The sequence below is a fragment of the Enhydra lutris genome, unplaced genomic scaffold (assembly GCF_002288905.1).
Source record: "Enhydra lutris kenyoni isolate GAN:26980312 unplaced genomic scaffold, ASM228890v2 scaffoldscaffold61, whole genome shotgun sequence".
Taxonomy (NCBI): Eukaryota; Metazoa; Chordata; class Mammalia; order Carnivora; family Mustelidae; genus Enhydra; species Enhydra lutris.
The window spans coordinates 5,033,053-5,053,293 of record NW_019154145.1 but is presented as its reverse complement, the minus strand read 5'-3'; the positions used below and the strand labels follow the sequence as shown (position 1 = coordinate 5,053,293).

Genomic DNA, 20,241 nt, shown 5'->3' with positions numbered 1-20,241 from the left:
CAATGCTGTGCCGACTGAGCCGTCGGACCTCCCCACCGGGACAGCAAGCTCCCTAGCCGCCGCCTCTCCGTCCTGAGCAGGACTGAGGCATCGGTTCCAGGCAAGGAAGAAGGTCTATCCAGTTCATGCTTTAATTACCGTGTCCCTGATGAGTCCCACTTGTCACGTTGCAGCACAAAGCGATTCCCAGGGAACCAAGGTAACAGACTTTAAGTTCCCACGTCCTTGAAAACTGCAGGCACCGCGGGTTTGAGTTCTGTAGGAAGCCCGGCAGTCGTGCCCACGCGGACCACCGCCCGGGGCCACGGCCACTAGCGCTGAGGTCTCCGTTGCAACGAGGAGCATCTGCTCCTTGAAAGGATCGAAAACTGTGGCTCTCCGTGTTAACGAGGAATTCAGGGAGGCTGCTGAGCCGACCCCTGACGGACGGGGAGCTCTGAGGTCATGGAAGGCTGTGTCTCCTCCAGGGCTGGTCCAGCCCATAGACTAAACTCAACAGAAACCTCTCAGGGGAGTTTGCTTTTCCGAGGCCTGTTTCTCATGTACAGGCGAGGGCTTTCGGTACAGCTCCCTTGATAGTCTTAACCTCCTCCCCGCGCTGCGTGGTCCACCCCGTCATCCCTCCCGCTCTGAAGCGTCCTGTGCTGCTTCTGTCTGTGAGGTAGCGCTTGTCAACATGCGGATTCGGGGAAACTTTCCGGCCGCTGCTTGTTTATACTAAACCGGACACAGGCAAGGCCCAGTGGGCGAGCGGATCGGGCCGTTGCCAAAGCACCAAGAACCCCGGGACCCACAGAGGCACTTGCCCTTCAGTTAGGTTGTGAGCTGCGCGTCCACGTGCGGATTGTCCTTCTCTGTGAAATGCATCGCGCCCGTGCCGGTCCATTCCCACCCTCTAACACACCCCACACACTGGGGTCCCTCTGTGTCTAGATCAGGGGCCAGCATGGTGGCTTAGGGTGAGGACTGGCCCCGGGGCTGCTGGACATCCCGGTTTCCGATGGATTCTCTGTGCCCCACACAGTTAGGACCTGTGACAGCACAGCTGGCCCTTGCCTGACACCCAGGCTGGGCTGTGGTTTGCGGGAAGCACGTCGTTCCCGAAGGCTCCCCGGGGTCCCGAGACTTTCTCCTTATTCCTTCTTTCCTATATTTCCCTTCTGGGCTTGTTTCTCCCGGCATCATACTCAGCCCATCTGGTGTTCTGTGAAATCTCAGCGGAAACGCTTGCTTTCCAGTTGATAAATCTCGATTCTGTTTCTCAGAAGAGTCCCTGGGGCAGACTCTGGGTGGGATTCACCGACGGACCGATGGACCGTATTTCTACTAAAAATATGATTCCATCCCAAGAAATAGGTTTCAAAGGTTTGAAGAAAAACTGCTTTTAGATTTCAAAGAACAAGAGTATATTGTTTTTCTTATCTGACACGGCTTTAATTTTCATCAGGTTGACATTCTGTGGTAAGTGTGTGGTTAACTCTTTCATGTGCAGAAGCTTATTGAACTGAGAAGGCTCCCGGGGCAGAAGAGAACCACCCCCTGCCCGTTTCATTCGCGGCATTTGAGATCCCCAGACAATGTCCCTGTTGATTCAGAGACAGCTGCTGGGAAGACTATTTCTGGTTCCCTGCCTCCTTCCTCCCTTCCAGGGTAAACAGAAAGTAACTGGATTCCCACCCCACCCCCGCTTCTTTTTTTTGGCCTTGGTAACAGTGTGCAGGAAGGTGCGAGCTGTCCTCCAAAGGGTCTCACCCCGTAAGTCACTCATTTCTGGGTTGCGGGAACTGACCCTGTGGCTTGCCAGGTCCAGCCAGACATCAGAAATAGCGGATCTGGGGGCGCCTGGGTGGCTCAGTGGGTTAAGCCTCTGCCTTTGGCTCAGATCATGATCTCAGGGTCCTGGGATAGAGCCCCCGCATCGCATCGGGCTCTCTGCTCAGCAGGGAGCCTGCCTCCCCCCACCCCCCTGCCTGCCTCTCCACCTACTTGTGATCTCTGTCAAATAAATAAAATCTTAAAAAAAGAAAAAAAAAGAAATAGTGGATCTGATAACACACATGAGTCACAGACCATCAGTGCTCCTGACCGCGGGTGTGTTCATCTGCTCTGAGATATTTCCCCTCTGAGCACACGGCCGCCACCTTTGGTCCCCTGGGGACCCTGCACATTTTCTTTGATGGCACTCACTTCTTTTAACCCTGCGACCCTCGAGTTCCCAGCCCTGTGATGCTGAACTTTGCTCCTGCCACGTTCCCCTCTGTATTTATGCCTGCCCAGAGAAGATGGGTATTTGTTTGAATAAGTACACAATATTGCCAATGCCAAGACACCCACACATTTGTTCAGTGCCTCCTGCTGCCCACGTTCATGAAATAATTTAAATAAATAACAGGTGATGTGGGCAGCCCACAACAACCAGAAACAACTAGGAGTATTCAGACTAAATGGCGGTGATGGGTTGGCAGCGAACAGGAAAGGGACTCTGTTTTAACCTATTTGAAATCCATTATAAGGTCTGCATGTGAACCTAGGTGAGAAGAAGGAAAGTCACAGAGAATGATCATAAACAGTTCTTAGAAGATGAATTCAAAGAAACTCCATTTCCTCATTCTGACACAATCAAGGTTTACGTAACTAACATGTTAAATATTTTTTTCCAGTTCACAAAGTAACCTGACGTATTTTATCATTTGGTCCTGAAAACAACACTGCCCGAGGGGTAATAAGCAACAGTGAGAACGTGCGGGACAATTTACAGAGTTCAAGGTCCTTCACTCACACACACACATGCGTTTCTGTTACTCACACCCTTGCAAATCACACGCAAGCAACACATTCAACACGTAGTTCCCTGGACACAATCGTCCCTCTGCCAGGGTGACCTCATCGGCTGAACCTGCCAGGTGAACCCGATATGCCCCTTAAACACGGTACAGTCAAGAGCGGCCTTCCTCCTTACCTGGCTCCCAGAGAGGGAGCAGTTCCCCACCAGGGCCCGGCACGTTAGGAGGCCCCGAAGACCAATGAGCATGGCGAAAGGCAGTGACATTGGAGCGACTAAGAAGCTCCTGCGGTCATGTTTAGTTAGTGGCCCCGAGGAACCTGCCCCCTGCCGATGGATGGGCAGACTCCATCTCCAAATTTGAGCAGTGAAATACTGTAGTACGTCCCAACAACAACTCCGCGCGTGTCCCGCAAACCCATTTTCTGGATCCTCCTGAGGTTTGGAATGTGGCAGGAGCAACGCTGGGAGCCACAGGGCTGGGAACTCAGGGTCACAGGGCTAAAGGCTTCTTGTCGAAATCAGAGGTTAATCACAGGGGCAGAGAACATACTAGAGCTCACCTCCAGGCCACTGACTCTGCTCCAGGTGCGACTGGTTCTGTAATTTAGGATGCTTGATTTGGCAACATTTGAAGGACACGTCGGAGGGGTGGGGAGATGGGAGGTAGAGCAGGGTAGTAAGACGCTGCTGCTATGACAGGTGAGCAGAGGGTGAAGGTCATGGACGTGAGAGGAGGCACGTATAGGAGGGACTGAGGCAGCAGAAATCATGACTCTTGGGAAGTGATTCCACAGGGGGGCAAGGAAGGGGTGGCATTTAAAGAGGGTGCCGGAGTGCCAAGCTTAGGTGACACAAGTGATGGGAATGGAAGGATCATGAAGACAAACAGGGACACGAGGAGGAGCAGAGGACTGTCTGTGTTTGCTTTTGTGACTTGTAATTCTGAGATGATTGCAGAGTCACATGCAGTTGTGAGAGATACCATAGCGAGATGCGCTATGGCCTGCACGCGCTTCCTTCCGTAACCACAGCGTGACATCACAACCACGAAACTGGCATTGGTACAACCCATCAATCTGATTCAGATTTTGCCAAATTGACATGAAGGGTGTCCATTGTATTTAGTTCTTGCAACTTTATCACATGTGACCGTCACCGCAGTTAAGACGTACAAGAGTTCCCATCACAAGCGTTTCTCCTTAGCTACCCTTTGTAGCCACAACCATCTGCCTCCTTCCCTTCTAATCCCTGGCACCGTACCATTTCCGTCAGTGTATTTTTGTCATTTTAAGAATGCTATGGGATGGAATTATACAAAATTAACTTTTGAAATTGAATTTTTTTTTTCTCATTCAACACAATTCCCTTGAGATCCATCTTTCTGCATTTCTTAGCTGGCATTTTCCTGTAAAAGACAGCTTTCTCCCCTCCCCAGTCCCATCCCACACTCTTATGGTATCTCTATGGATTGCTATCTTTTAAAATAATTTCATCATTTTGTTACTTTCATCATGGGCCCTTTTGGATTTACCAGACCTACTATCATATAACCTACAAGTAGGGACAGTTTGTAGTTCCTTTACTTCCCATTGTTATGCCTTTGCATTCTTTTATCTGATTGCATTGGCTAAAACTTCAATGGCAATGTTAAGCAGAAGAAGAAATAGTACCTTGCCCTAGAAACAAAGATTTTTTTTTTAATATTTTATTTATTTATTTGACAGACAGAGATCACAAGTAGGCAGAGAGGCAGGCAGAGAGAGAGGGAGAGGGAAGCAGGCTCCCTGCTGAGCTGAGAGCCTGATACGGGACTCGATCCCAGGACCCTGAGATCATGACCCGAGCCGAAGGCAGTGGCTTAACCCACTGAGCCGCCCAGGCGCCCCAGAAACAAAGATTTGAAGAGAGTTGAAGCACTGGAGGTGGAAAGGTAAAAGGGCCGTTATGTTGTTACGTTACGTATGTTACTTTTATGGCCCCACCAAAGCTCAGGGTTGGAGGCAGGTATCTGGACGAGGCAGCACAGCATCCTTGTTAAGAACGTGGGCTCTGAAGCCTGGCTGGGACTCCCAGCTCCTGCGTCCTCTAGCTTTGTGACCGCACTGGGCCACTACAGGCAGTTTATTGAAACCTTTTGGTGTCTCATCTGTAAAATGGCAGTAACAATTACAATATTTATTTCACAGTAGAATTGAATTAGTTAATATGTGTGAAGATCTTAGAACAGCTTTTTGAGCTTGGTAAGAATTCAGTAAGTGGCTAAGTCTTCTTTTATCATATGGAAGCCGTCAGCACAGAGTTAAGACTTGAAGCGATGAGTCTCCCGAGAATAGAATGGCAAGAGCATTGGGAAACGCCTCTGCTGAACCCTTCTGGACACTTTTTGGGACTCTGATGAATGCTATCCTCCTCCTAATCCCAGTCCAAACATGCAAAGAACATCAGACAAATTCCAATAGTGGGACATCCTCCAAAATACCCAACCAGGATTCCTCAGAGCTGTCGAGGTCACCAAAAACAAGGAAAGTAGGGAAACTGTCACGTAATCCTCATAGCCAAGAGGAGCTTGAGGGGATATGACAACTCAGTGAAATGTGGAATCCTGGATAGGATCCTAGAACAGGGAAAGAACAGTGGGGGAAAACAGAGGGAATCCGGGTAATGTATAAACTGTAGCTAATAACAAAGTGTCCATATTGGTTACTAGTCGTGACAAAGGTACCACACTAAGATATCCATAATAGGAAAAGTTTGGGTCAGAGGATGTATAAAACAAGAGTGAAGTGAGCATTCAGGGAAAGAAAGCCAAAGAATGAGGAACCAGCGGGTCGTGGTGTCTTACAATACCGTGAGTGAAGTTTCCAGAAGGAAGGGCTAAAGGAACCAGATGCTCAACGAACGAACTTTGAGGCAAACAAGTATCACTGGGTTGTTGACTCATAGCTTTCTTGGTGTGTTCTGAGAAAAGAACATCATCCCAGTGCAAACAGTAGGCACACTAAACAGTTCTGGAGTGATCGGGGCAGGGACGATGTAGGCACCACGAATGCGCTACCCCCGTGCGATAACAGGATTCCGAGGGAAGGACATGAAGAGTCATTCCTGGCGGGGCTGTAGGCACCTGGGATGCTTCCAGGCTCAGGAGGTGATGGTGAAACTGGGAATGCCAGAAAGGGGCGGCGGGTGGGGCACAGCTCCGGAGGCAGAGGAGGGGACGTGACCCGAGCCACGCCATGTTGGCTTTGGCGAAACCAGGAACGTGTTTTACGTGGAGAGACAGAAGGAAGAGGCTATGCTGACTTAAAGGGGGTGTGGTGGGGAAATGGGGAGAAACACAGAGAAAGCTGAGAAGGTTCAGAGATGAGAGGACAAATAAAGAGTAAGTGAGAAAGGGCGATCGAGCAAACACTCATGCGGACCAACTCTTCAGTGTCGCTAAGGTTGGGCGATGGTAGGACTGCAGAAGTACGGCCGAATCTTTTGATTTCTACTTCTCTCTTAACCTACGCCATTCACTCTTAACCTACGTTTCCTTATCTATGAGTGAGATGCCATTCTTTTCAAAGGGATGGTATGAAAAATCTTGGGTAAACTTAAAAAAAAATGTGTGCCTCAAGATAACATTATAATTTTCAAGCTAGTAAACCCCAACCCAAGGATCCCCAAATTCTCATAAACTTCACCCAACTATCAGAGCGAGCCTCTGGTTCCAGTATCTTTCTTCTAGCCTCCCACTGGAGGTAAATGAGCTTAAGGCACTGTGAAATTTGACCAGCGATCTGGGAGGAATGCTTCCCACTCCCTCTTCCAGAAAGACCATCACAGGGGACGAGGGGACAGAGTGAACGGTCAGTGGAACAGGAAGAGGACTCAGGTCTCTGATGCCCAGAGCTGACTTGCTTTCCCTCAACATTAGGGGGTAGACACGAATAGGAAAGTAAACTCTCAACTCGAGATCATCGTGCTCAATACCTGACATTTTAAAATAAGGACAAAAATTTCTCTTCTAGAAGATGGTCACATCTTAGCCTACCAACACTCATTTCTGTTTACTGCACCAGCCACTCTCCTTGCCCCGCTGGGTTCCTGCACGTCTTTGATCCCTTCTCTTCCATTCCCAACCTCCGCAAATCGATGTCCAGTGCTACTGATCTTCCCGCCCCTCCAGCTACCTACACCCTCTGCTCCTTTCCATTCCCAGATTCCTCTTGGCTCCGACCCAGCCTATTGTAGTGATCTCCTAGCCCCTTACTCAAACTGTGATTGGAACAGCAGCAGAAAACCCTGAAATGAGGATTCTAAGGCCCTGCCCCAGGCCTCCTGGATGAGTATTTGCATTTTAATAAAGACCCCCCGGGACTCAGACATGCACAGAAGTTTGAGAAGCACTAGCCTAATTGGTCACCCTGTCTCCCACCTGTCTGCCCCACAGCTGCCCCCAGCTAACCACATGTTGTTATAGACCCATGAAGTCTTTTTATTGAGAAGGTGGGGGGCATAGAGGGAGAAGGAGAGGGAGAGAGAATCTTAAGCAGACTCCATGCCCAATGCAGAGCCTGATGTGGGGATCAATCTCACGACCTTGAGATCATGACCTAAGCTGAAATCATGAGTCGGACACTTAACCAACAGAGCCATGCAGGCCTGCCACCATGGGCCCACTTGTTCTTCCCAAAGAATGGGTCCAAGCACAGTTATCACTTTCTATTTTGTGTTAGAATCATATATCTGTCCTACCTTCTTTACTAAATTATAAAGATTGCCAAGGAAGGAACCACAGCTTAATTTTTTTAGTTATCCTCCAGGGTCATAAATACTCAGAAGCCATTCACTGGAGGGAAAGTCCACAAGGGACCAAAGTTAATTCACATTATTCATTGTACACAGAATGTCATTACCAAACAAAACAAAAGGGAAAAGAGTCAATTATCAATATGCTCTGATAGTAGCTTATACTACATCTTTCTGGTACCTACTAATTTGTAATATTTATTTAATATTGCTTTAATACAATATCTATCTAGAATATAAGTTCCATGAGAGAAAAGGCCCACCTTCACCACTCACTCTAATCTCCAGGCCTCAGCAAGAGCTCAACATGTGGTAGGTGTCATGTATGGCCTATTACACTACATTATCCATCGTAGAGCAGACGAGTCCCATCGATAATGCCCTTTGAAGTTGGAAACAGAAATGCCCTGTGATCCAGCAAGGGCACTACTGGGTACTGACCCAAGGAATACAAAAATGCCACTGCAAAGGGACGCGCCCAGATAGTTACAGCAGCACCATCTACAACAGCCAAACCATGGAAGCTTCCCAAGGGCCCACCACTCGATGAGTGTGTAAAGAAGATGTGGTGTGTACACGGAGCCGCATAAATCCTGAAATCTTGCCACTTGGAACATGTAGCTCGAACCCTCCCGGATCTTATGGCAGCTCCTCCCGCTGGTTCCTGCTATCCTGCCTCTTGAACACTTTGAGCCCTGCTCCTACAGAGAAGCCAACAGTGTTGTCCTGTGGGTGCTCATGGCGACTAGCGTCAATGAAAACCTTTTCTCTACAATTCTGTCCTCTTCCTTCTTGTTCCTTCTCGACACATTTCAGTTTATTATTTGATAGCATTTTCTGAAAGTAAAAGTGAGTTGTTGTTTTTTTTTTTAATGCAGAAATGAGGGCCTCAGTACTAGGCTTTCTCATGATTCCTGTCCCACCACGTTGAGCTGTACGCTTTGGACAATTTGCTAAAGTCCTCTGAACCTCCGTCTCCTGCTCTGTGTAAGGTGGGGATGATAATATCTACCTTTCAGGGCTGTTGTGAGCTTTAAAGGTAAACTAAACAAAGAAGCAGCACACAGGCAAGGCTCAGATATCATATATATTATATATATATATATATATATATATATCTCAAAATGGAAGATCTGAGCTCTCTGACTTCTTCAAAGATAATGATCTCAATTAAACCACAACATTTCACAAACACTTCCCAGTGACCCAGATAGCTTAGACATAGCTCTACCCCTCAGCAAGAGAAAGCCTTCCACTGCTGGGTTGAAAGCACCCATATTCCTGAAGATTCTGATTGTACGTGATGGGAAAACACTGACCTAGGAATCAGGGGTCCTGCTCTCTTGCCACAACCTGAAGAATAACACACAGCCTCAGTTTCCTTACCTACAAAATGTGTGGATGGACCTAAATAATCTCGGGATCTCTCTCGGCTCTCAGATCCTAGGATCCTATTAAGAGGAAAATTTGACATGTCCTATGGTGTTTTATTTTGTACCAAACACGTACTTTCTATAAGGCCCAAACTGCTGGATGGGTTTGCCAAGGAAGTTGGAGACTATCTTTGACATTAGGTACAATTTGGGGGATTTTTTTAGATCTGACGTAGGAAATGAATGACGTTAGGTCAAGAACCAGATTCTTTATCAGGTACACCGAGCTCTCGATGTACTTCTGTGTCCTTTGTGTAAGCTTAGTAAAGCATGATCTAGAAGTTTCTGTGCTTTGTCCATTGCTCTGCTGGAGAAAACGAAGGCACAAAGATGAAGCCATCTACTCAGTGCTGGCTGGGCTGTGGGTAAACATCACTTGACCTTGATTCGCCCACTGAGAAAAGAATCTTATCTCAGACTCTGTCCACATCCTTTTGAATCCCCTTTATTTTCCTTGTCTTTCATGTTGCTCACATTGGCCACAAGGGCCAGAAGGGTTCTCTTTCATTTTGAGCAACATCAGAGAAGAAAAACAAATCACCTAGCCCACAACCGTTTTTCACCCACCCACCTTTCCTCCTGCCGAGAGTAAGTTTTCACTGCATCTTCTTAGATACTGAGGAAGGCCCCTGGTTGTAAACAGGATCACCAGCGCCTGAGTCCTCTGCGGGTCCACCAGGGGCAGGTGCGTGTCTCAGAAAGGGGCGGATGGAGAGGGGAGACGTGGCAGCCGCCAGTACTATGTGGTTGTGGACCCCACAGAATCTGCGAGTGTGTCAGAAATCATCTTAGCCTTCGTGTTTGCCCTATTGAATCCAAATGCACATTTTAATAAGACCCCCCTCCCCGCGACTTGTTTGCACAGTAACATTTGAGAACCACGCCCAAGGAGGACAGCAGCACAGTCCCACTGTTTGTACAGAATCCGCCTTAGATGGGACTCTCTCAGATCAAAGGATCGATGGCCAACCAAGCGTTAGTATTTCTGGTTCACTCGAGGGACCCAAAAATATTAGCAGAAGACTCATTTTAATTCTATTCCCCTTTCAAAAACAAAAGGGTGAAAGATAAAGGAGCAGATTGGGGGATGGAGCTGAGGGGAAGCGAAATAACGGGGGGGGGGGGTCAGCATTCCGAATCCAAGCAGGAACCCCTGGTCTGCTCCCACCTTTCTCACTGTGTGATGGGGCCCCTGACAGGAAGAAAGTGCCTCGTTTCACCAAGTTTCTTATCTCTTATTTGAAACCCAAGCACTAGAAGCTGCACCGGTGTCCTCCTGGGAACAAGGGGTGCGTAGTTGATGGGAGGGCCTACTACTTGAGAGACCAGATGCCTGAGAGACAGAAAAGCTGGTTTGATCCTAATTCTGTCGCTGTGCAACTTTGGTTGTCATTCTTGTCCACGATGACCCGAGAACCACAAATGCCTACTCTTTCCCCGCCTGGCAGGGGCCATGGCGAGATGGGGAAGTTGAGCCTCCAGCAATCCGCAGGAGGGAAAACAAAACCCAAGATAACAACAGAGAAAAGAGAAGAGTGTCTTATGGTTCCTCACTCTCACCCATCCTTCTCCCCAGACCTGTCCGGCCGTACAGGGCTGAACAAGGAAGCTCTAGTTGCCGTCAGCCATGTCCCAAAAGCACCCAAGGAGGGTTGCACTTCAGTTGAGCAGGAAGTGCCTGGAGGCAATAGATCTTCAGATACCCCAGGGGAAGATGCCCCTAATTCTGCTTCGGGGACAGTGACGAAGGTGAAGTGTGAGAAGGAGGAGAAACACATGGCATCCGGCCTGTGTCTTTCAAATCACCATTCAGAGCAAAACCCCAACACAAGATGTAGAACACTTTAAGGGTCAGAAAAGCTTAATTTAACTCCCTCTTAGTACATGACAAAGCCTTGGGATTTTCAGGATTAATAACAGGCGTTGTCTCTTTTCCCCTCTGTGTACACAAAAGTACAAGAGCTAAAAGGCAAGGCCACAAGGATAATACACCTCTGCGCCTGCCCAGGACTCTCATCCTCGGAGCCCCATTTTTCAAGCTCTGAGCATTTGCCGCCACATTCCAATGTCAAGTTAGTAATCTGAAATTTTCCTCCACTCCATAGGAAGCAGACACTTGACTCTCAGGAGAGAAAATGACATCTAAATCCAGAATGAGACCAGTACCAAAAAATTACAAAGAGGAAACTTCCCCTATCTACCTTCTAAAGAAAATTCTGGGAAGAAAAAAAACAAAAAGAAAGAAAAGGAGAGGAGAGGAGAGGAAAAAGAGAAAAGAGATTTTAAAAAAGAGAGAAAAGAGAAAAGGAAAGTTGTGTTTGCTTCCTAAGCTTCCAGGACCACTGTGGTGTGAGCCAGAAGAACGGGTACAACTGAGAGCACAGAACAGTATCTTTTTTTAAAAAAAAGTCAGAACCGCTGGTAGAAGCAAGAAATGTATCTGGAAAGGGAAAAGCCCCTGTTAGCTGAATTTCAAGAAAGGATATTCCAAATTTTTAGTGAGCAAACTTAGGGAATGGCTGTGGCTGCCATGCTGTGTGGGGAGAAGGTTTGTAAGTGATCGTTCAGGGAAAAGTATTTAAAGACATTGGGCTGCGTCACAATCCCAGAACTCTCCTTCATTACTCCTGCGCAAGACTTCAGAATAGACAGTGTTTGTGATTCTTCTTCTGTTTTCTAGATGTTTGACTGCTGCTTTTTTTGTTTTGTTTTTTCTTTAATGATACCTAGGAGAGCTAAAAATATCCCAGACTTACTCCTGTTGGACTAAAAAGAAGGAGTGTTTCAGGGCCATCTTTCCCACATGCTTATACCTCCCACTTTCTTCAGATGCCATCTGCAACACCCTTGGCAAGGCATTCTAGGGAAAAGGATTACAGCCAAGTTCTTCACCTGTTCTTAGCTATAGATCAGAGCATTTCAGTGTTTCTAAATTCCAGGAAAGGTGCTTCTTTGAACATGAAGTCTGTGGGAGAAAGAAATTCTGGAACTTCCCTTGTCCCCACATGATGGATGTCCTCAGATAGTCAAGCTAATTGTGATGACTCTGGGAACTTCCATGGTCTTATTTAGAAGAGCACATCATTGTGTAATTCAATAGTTTTTAAGGACACAACGTTGCTTCAAAGGCAATTTTCCCTAAAAAAAGATTTAGGTGTTTAGAAGCATTCTTGGTTCCTGATTACATCATCAGATTCCAAATGCATCTGAGGTTAATCCTTGATTATTTGTGCTAATGAGTCATTACAAGAGTTGCTAAGTATACTTCTTACTGATTTTCCTGAGGCCAAACTATAGAGAAATGCCATTCTCAAGTGCACAACTTGATGAGTTTTCCAATGCACACACCCACATAACCAACACTTCCATCACCGCTGGCTTCCCGCCAGCCCCATGCACAACGAGCAACCAGTTCTCTGATTTCTTTCTGTATCTAGTCCTGTCTTTCCTCGAACTTCCTACAAACGGATTCAAACTGTATGATTTTGTGCATGTCCTCTTTCATTCAACACAGTATTTTTGAGATTACTTAAAGCCGCTATAAATATCTTGTATAAATTTCTTGTAAACCTGCACTTTCACTCCACTGAGATAAATATCTCAGAGCAGAGTGGCTGGATCCTATGATGGGCGGATACACAGTTACCTTCCCTAAAAAAACAAAAACCAAACAACTCTCCGCTCTCCGAGGAACGGTATCATTTCACACTCCCACCATCCCGTGAAAGCGCTCTGGTACCTCTACCTCCTCTCTTCTGTCGTTGTCAGTCTTACCTGTTCTAATGGAATATTCCGAGGTCGTCTCCCACGTGCTTTTCTTGCTGTCTACCGATGTGAGGTGAGGCGTCCTTCCACGTGTTTATGGATAATCATCTGTCTGCTTTGGAAGAGTGACTTGTTCCGGTCTCTGCCCATCTGTTTATTGGGTTGTTTGCCTTTTAGGATTGATTGGTAGTTCTTTCGAGAATGTGGACACGGTTTTTTGGTCAGAGGTGTGTGTTGCAAACATGTGCTCCCGGTCTGTCACTTATTTTTTCATTTTCTTAGTGTCTTGGGATGACCAGAAGTTTCTGATTGACTTTTTGCTTATAGTTGGTACGTTGTGGGTCGTCTCTGGGAAATCTTGGCCTATCCCTAGTTTGCAAAGCTGTTTGCCTTCACGGACCCTTAGAAGCTTAAGAGTTTCAACTTTTATGTGTATACCTAACCTGGATAAATCTAAGGTATGGATTTTTTATATTTACATATATAATAAAATTAATTTTTGTATGTGAAGTAAGCTTCTTTTCCCCCATAAATTTATCCATTTGTCCCAGAGCATTTGCTGAGAAGATTTTCCTGCCCCCGTTGATCTGCCATAACATATTTATAAAACAATTAGCTGATTGTACATGTATGAGTCTATTTCTGGCCTTTCTCTTCTGTCCCATTGTCTATCCTTCTACCAAAATATACTGTCTTGGTTACTGCAGCTTTATAGAAAATCTTGGTATCAGATTATGTGAACTCTCCAAATTTGTGCATTCTTTTTAAGATTGGCTTAGAAATTCTGGTCTGTTGTATTTCCAAAGAGGTTTTAGAATCAACTTGCCAAATTTCTACCAAAAAGTGTTTTGGATTTTTTAAAATTGTAACTGCATTGGATCTGTCAATCAACGTAAGGTGAACTGATGTCCTTTTTAAAACAATGAATCCTCCAATCCATAAACATTGTACATTTTTCCATTTATGTAGTTCTTTAATTTATGTTGGTAATGTTTCAGAGTTTTCAGTTCAGAAGTCTTGCAAGTTTTTGGTAAATTTATTCATGAGTATTTTATTTTTTGATGCTATCATAATTGAAATTATTTATAAATTTTTAGTTTTCTAATTGGTCGCATCCAGTATACAGAAATAACTGCCAGTGATTCTTTTTAAGATTTTATTTATTTGACAGACAGAGATCACAAGTAGGCAGAGAGGCAGGCAGAGAGAGAGGAGGAAGCAGGCTCCCTACTGAGCAGAGAGCCTGATGTGGGGCTCGATCCCAGGATGCTGAGATCATGACCTGAGCTGAAGGCAGAGGCTTAACCCACTGAGCCATCCAGGCGCCCCACTGCTAGTGATTTTTGTATATTAAATTGCTAAATTTACCAAGTTGTAGTAGTTATTTTTCAGATTTCTTAGTAATTTTATATAAGCAATCAAGTCATCTGTGAATACTATTTATTTTGAAATCTACTTTCTGATATTAACATAGCCACACCCATTTTCCTATGCAGATCTCTGCATAATATATCTTTATATATACTTTGTTTTCAATCTATTAGTGCCTTTGTATTTAAAGTATGCTCTCTTGTAGACAGCACCAGGGTTGGGGCCTGCTGTTTTATCCAGTCTGAAAGTGCCTATCTCTTAATTTATGTGTTTGGAGTATGTTTCATACAGTTACCGATATGGTTGGCTTTAGGTCTCCCCTTTTGCTACCCTGTTTCCCAGGTGTCCCATTTGGTTTTATATTCTTCCATTCTTCCTTTTCTCTCTTAGTTTTGGCTAACCAAGGCATGCCTGGGTGGCTCAGTCATTAAGTGTCTGCCTTCAGCTCAGGTCATGATCCCAGGGTCCTGGGATCGAGCCCCACATTGGGCTCCCCCCTCAGCAAGAAGCCTGCTTCTTCTTCTCCCACTCCCCCTGCTTGTGTTCCCCTCTCTCGCCGTGTCTCTCTCTGCCAAATAATAAATAAAATCTTTTAAAAAAAATTTTTGGCTAACGAAAAAAGTATTTTAATACTCTATTTTGTGTCTCTTAGTGCCATTTTAGCTACCCTCTCTGTGTTGTTACTCATCAGGTTCCCTGAGCTTTCCGGGAGGCATCCCTAACTCACCATGCTCTCCTTGGATTTAGTATCATATCGTTCCCCGTACGAGAACTATACGATAGAAACATCTACTCACCCCAACTTCTACACTGCACTTGTTGCATATTTTACATTGACATATGCAATAACACTGGCCATGCATTCTTATTTTTATTTTAAATACTTCTCTTTCAAAGAAATTAAAAGATGATCTTCCACTTACCTAAATATCTACCAGCACACCACTCTTCCCTGCGGATCTGTATTTCTAACTGTGGTAATATCCACATGCCTGAAGAATTTCCTTTCAGCATTCTCTTTCAGAACACAGGTGTGCTGGTAATACATTCTCTAAGCTTCCATTTATCTGAAAATACATTAATTTCATCTTCATTTTCGAAAGATATTTTTTTCCAGGTAGAATTCCAGGTTGAGAGGCTTTTTTTTTTTTTCCTTTTTTACGACTTTGGATATGTTCTACCATTATTTTCTAATTTGCGTTGGTTCCTTATTTCAGTGAAATAATGTCAGCCATTATTCACTGTTGTTTCCTGTATGCAGTGTGTCCTTTTCTTCTGGCTACTTTCAAGATGTTTCCACTAGCTTTAGTTTTCAACAGCGTAGCTACGATGTATCTAGGTTGGTTTTTTTTATATTTATCCTGCTTGGAATTCATTGCTTGAAGCATCTTAGACCTGTAAGTCAACATTTGTCCTCAAATTTCAGACATTTTTGGCCATTATATCTTCAAATATTTGTTCTGCTCCATTCTTACTCTCCCACTGCTATAGGACTTCAGTTAAATATGATAGGCTATCTGATATTATCCCATAGGTCACTGAAGGTCCAGTCAATTTTTTTCTCTGTGCTCATCAGTTCAATACTTTCTATTGTTCTTTCTTCAAGGTCTGGTGAAGCCCTTTTCAGATGTTGTAATTTTCAGTTCTAGAATTTTTATGTGGTTCCTTTTTATAGTTTTCATTTATCTTCTGATATCTCTTATTGATTCACTCATTATGGCCGTGTTTCCTTGGAATGGGTAGTTGACAATTTTTTTCTTAAAGGGCCAGAGAGTAAATATTCTCAGCCAGCCGGACATCTAGTCTCTGTAAACATTTAACTCTGTCTTTACCACACAAAAGCAGCCACAGACCAAATGTAAACGAATAAGTGTGGGTTTGTCCCCATAAAGTTTTCTTTATAAAAATGAATGGCGGCCGATTGTCTGCTAATTCCAAAATCTGGGTCATTTTAGATTCTAATTGACTCTTTTTTTAAAAAATGGGTCACACTTTCCTATTTCTTCACATGTCCAGAATTTTTAAAAACTTGCTGGACGTTATAAATTACACATTTTAAAAGGTCTGGAATATGTCATCTTCCTTTCAGAGGCGTTACATTTTGTTCTTACAGGCCCTTCAGTCCCAGGTGCATCCTCCTGTCAGCTTTGGTCTTACACTTCATAAGGATGGGTCTGTGTGGGGGAGTGTCCGAAGTCCAGCCATGCCAGCAGCCTAGAACCCTTTTTCCCTCCTCAGGTCTGTGAGACCACGGCTCTGCCTGGGTTCCACTTTGGTGCCATTTGGCAGGAAAGTGGCCGTGAGGGCCTCCATGGCAATGGTGGGGCTCACGTCACAGTTCCCTCTTCTTGAATGATACAGTGCTGCCCTGCCTCTTACTCAATGCCTGGAAACACTTTTTTTGCACATTCTGTCTGGTTTTAAAGTTGTTTCAGCAGGAGGATAAGTTTGGGTACCAAAATTTTGCCATGGCTGGAAGCAGAAGTCGTTGTTGATTTCCCCCCCTTCAATTATTTCATCTTGCTCAGGGAATATCCATTGCTTCTAAGTTGTTGTTGTTGTTGTTGTTGTTGTTAATTGACTTTATGGTTTAAAGCAGTGTTAGGTTCACAACAAAACCAAACAAAAGGTACAGAGATTCTTCACATACTCTGGACCTCATTCATGCATAGCCTCCCACGTGATCATATTGTCAGCCCCCACCAGGTGGTACCTGTCTTTCAGTGGATGAACCCGCACGGACACGCCATCATCACCGGGTCCACAACAGACATCGGGCTTCACTATTGGTGTCGCACATTCTGTGGGTTTGGGCAAGTGTATAATGACACGCACCCACCAGTATAGTATCCTACAGAGTATTTTCACTGCCTCGAAAATCTTTTGTATGCTGCCTATTCATCTCTCCCTCCTCCCTAACACCTAGCCTCCAGGATCTTCTTACCGTCTCCATAGTTTTGTCTTTTCCAGAGTGTCATATAGTTGGAACAACACAGAATGTAGCATTTTAAGTTGGCTTCTTTCACTTAGGAATATGCATTTAGGTTTCCTCCATGTCTTTTCATGGCTTGATAGCTCATTTCTTTTTAGCACTGCATACTATTTTATCGTCTGGATGGACCAGAGTTCATGTATCCCTTCACCTACTGAAGGACAGCTACACGTAGCTTCCAAGTTTTGGCAATCACGAGTAAAGCTGCTAGAAACATCCATGTGCGGATTTCTGTGTGGATGTAACTTTTCAATTCCTTAGGTGAATACCAAAAAGTGTGCTTGCTGGTATACAGCAAAGCAATTTACTTTCGTACATTAGCTTTGTATCCTGCAACCCTGCTGAAGTTGCTTATTGGTACCACAAGGGTTTTGTCTATTTTTCTAGATTGTCTACAGAGGCAATCATGTCATCTGCAAGAGAAAGTTTTACTCCTTCCCAATCTATACAACTTTTAATTCCTTTTCTTTTCTAATTGCATTAGCTAGGACTTTCAGCACCATGTTGAAAAGTGGTGATGAGAGGGAACATCCTTGCCTTGTTCTTTCATTTATTTTTAAATTATTATTGTGCATATCTTATCTTAGCAATAGATTCACCTTCTGATACTCAAAACATAGGTTGGTTCTGATGTACAGCAGGTACAGTGACTGGTCCTAGGGATGCAGGCTGTGCAGAGAGATGACCTCTAGCAGGAGATAAGGGTTAAGGTGAACTTCAGTCCCGCCTCTATCTGAATTACCATTCTCGTTTCCTGGACAGAGGCAAAAAGGAAGGAAGAAGAACGGGCATCTGTTCTATGTCTCTTATGTGTGGACAGTCTCCAAGTTACATAGTCTTCTGAATCGTTGGGAAGTACAGTGTTCATTTCATGCAATCTTTAAAACAAACAGTAAAATGGTGATGATGATTATACTACCCAGTTTATAGAAAAAGTGGCCAAGCCTTCGAAAAGTAAAAACAAGGACACTCTATAGCTATTAAGCTGGTAGGGCTAGGATCTAGAAGCTCATTTTTCTCCCCTTTCTATCATGCTACCTTTCTTGCCTTATTATGGTGATTTTTATGATGACCAGTATCTTTCAGTGTGTATGTTACATGTCCCTTTCCAATCACTGGCTCTCTGAGCCTTTCATATTATTTCCACTTAGACCCTTCTTGGTGAGAGGTGGGTGAGCTGTCCTCCCTCTCCTTGCCCTCTGTGATTCAGGAGATCAGGGGTATCCTGAGTCATGGGTGGGGCAAGATCTGGGGCGCAGTGTAAGGTCAGAGAGAAGATGCACTCCAGTGGAGGGATGATTAATGAGCCATCGGCCGGCTGTGGTCTGCCAGCGATGAGTGCAGCAACCCGCCTGGATTTGTGCCTGTGCCGGCGAGGGGCGAGGCCGTCAGTGCCGCCTCACCTGTTCCTGTCTCCTGTGATCCTTCCTAGCCACGATCTCCATCCAGCCTGGGGCTTTTCCCTAACCATCTAATCTCTCGAAGCAGGACTTGTTGTAAGATAACACAATGGAATCATTTTTCTGATTTGAACAGCACATTTTTCCCCCTTACTACTTGGGCATTTGGCTACTATTTCAGGTGTCCTTGGTGAGAAACCAGTGTCCTTTTTTGAAGCGGGGTGAGAAAGGGTCAAGTCCTTGTGGTATGAGAAGGGATTTGGAAAACTCAGAGGTGGGGAGGTGGGTGAAAAATATACGTTACCTACTTGCCAGACTTTGGGTGGAGCCCTTTACATATATTTCTCAAAAAAAAAAAAAGAAAGAAAGAAAGAAAGAAAGAGAGAAAGGAAAGTGGTACAGAATCACTAATTATAGAAATTCTGACAATCCTTATTTCCTGAAAAGTATTTCTTGCCCACACGTGTCCCTCAATTAAATTTATATGACTTTCCTCCCTTCCTTTCCTCATATCCTTTAGTCCTCTTCTCTCTTTCTATACTTGTTCAGCATGAGGCATATTCAGAATAAAACCTCATTTGCTTCTATTCATTTAGTTTGAAATAAATTGTAATTTGGAGGGGAGCTCTGTTGAGGTCAAAGTCTGAACCGTCTCTGATACAAAGGTTTGTAAAGGACAGTGGCGACAGCCTTTGTTTCTTTCTGGGAAGAGGTGGGGTACCCATAAATCCTTTAAAGAGAGCCAAGAAATGTGTGATGGGATCATCCAAGGGTCCATGTGTGAGCGTGAGAGTGGAGCCTCCCTGACCCGAAACAGGCCTCTTTTTCTCGGCAGACCTTTGTGATGACAGCCCGCCGAGCCTCAAGCACGCCGCGTACAAAGCCCTCGAGTACAGGACCGGCACGATGCTAACTTGTGGATGTGAGAGAGGCTTCCGCAGGCTAAACAGCGTCATGCGTTGTGCAGGAAACTCCAGCCACGCTTCCTGGCAGAACAAATGCCAATGCGTCAGCACATGTAAGTGTTTCCTTTTGTAACATGGAGGGAAGGAAAAGAACTCTAGTAGGACGACACAGAGCGTCAGCCCTACAGACGAAAACCCACCTGCCCAAACTCTGCAATAACTCACCTCAACGGTTCCTGGAAAATCATTCACTCAACAAATATTTAAGGCGTGCCTCCCGGTTCCAAGGACTGATCTAGGCCCTCGGGATACCCAGCGCTCAAAGAATTTATATTTTGCAGGGGGAGAGGGAACAGACATTATATTAATCGTTACTGAACAATTTGAAAATAAGTCTAATTCATGCCAATATAAATGTACTTCATGCCACCAAACTACACATTAAAAATGATTCACAGGGTATGTTTTATGCTATGTATATCTCATCACAATTTTTTAGACATAAAAACTTAAAAAGACTGGTCAGAATGAGCCCATATAAAGAATCAGAAAAATAATAACCATCCCGGTGAGTATCTACCCGTAAGGCTACACCAACTCTTTTGCATTTTGCTTTCGGAAGCTCCCACCTCATGCCACCCACAGGCTGCCTGGTGCCAGCAATCCATCCTAGCTCCACCCCCAGCAATATGGCGACCTGAATTCCCAACAACTCCCCAAGATGCCTCCATGCCCTCGCCTCTCAGGGTCCATTCCCACAATCCTAAGGAGGAAGCTCTGGGTAGAAAAGTGGAGGTAG

At 45.0% G+C, this 20,241-nt stretch overlaps 1 protein-coding gene across 3 annotated transcripts in view; it reads left to right on the top strand.

The window, feature by feature from the left end:
* LOC111158621 (interleukin 2 receptor subunit alpha) overlaps positions 1–20,241 on the top strand; it is a 46,189-nt gene that overhangs the window by 12,104 nt on the left and 13,844 nt on the right. For 2 of the 3 annotated variants that reach the window (XM_022520764.1, XM_022520763.1), the window contains exon 2: positions 19,355–19,555. In XM_022520764.1, the coding sequence (XP_022376472.1) occupies positions 19,355–19,555 (201 nt within the window). The remainder of the gene's footprint in view (positions 1–19,354; positions 19,556–20,241) is intronic. The other variant, XM_022520765.1, reaches the window with a different exon arrangement.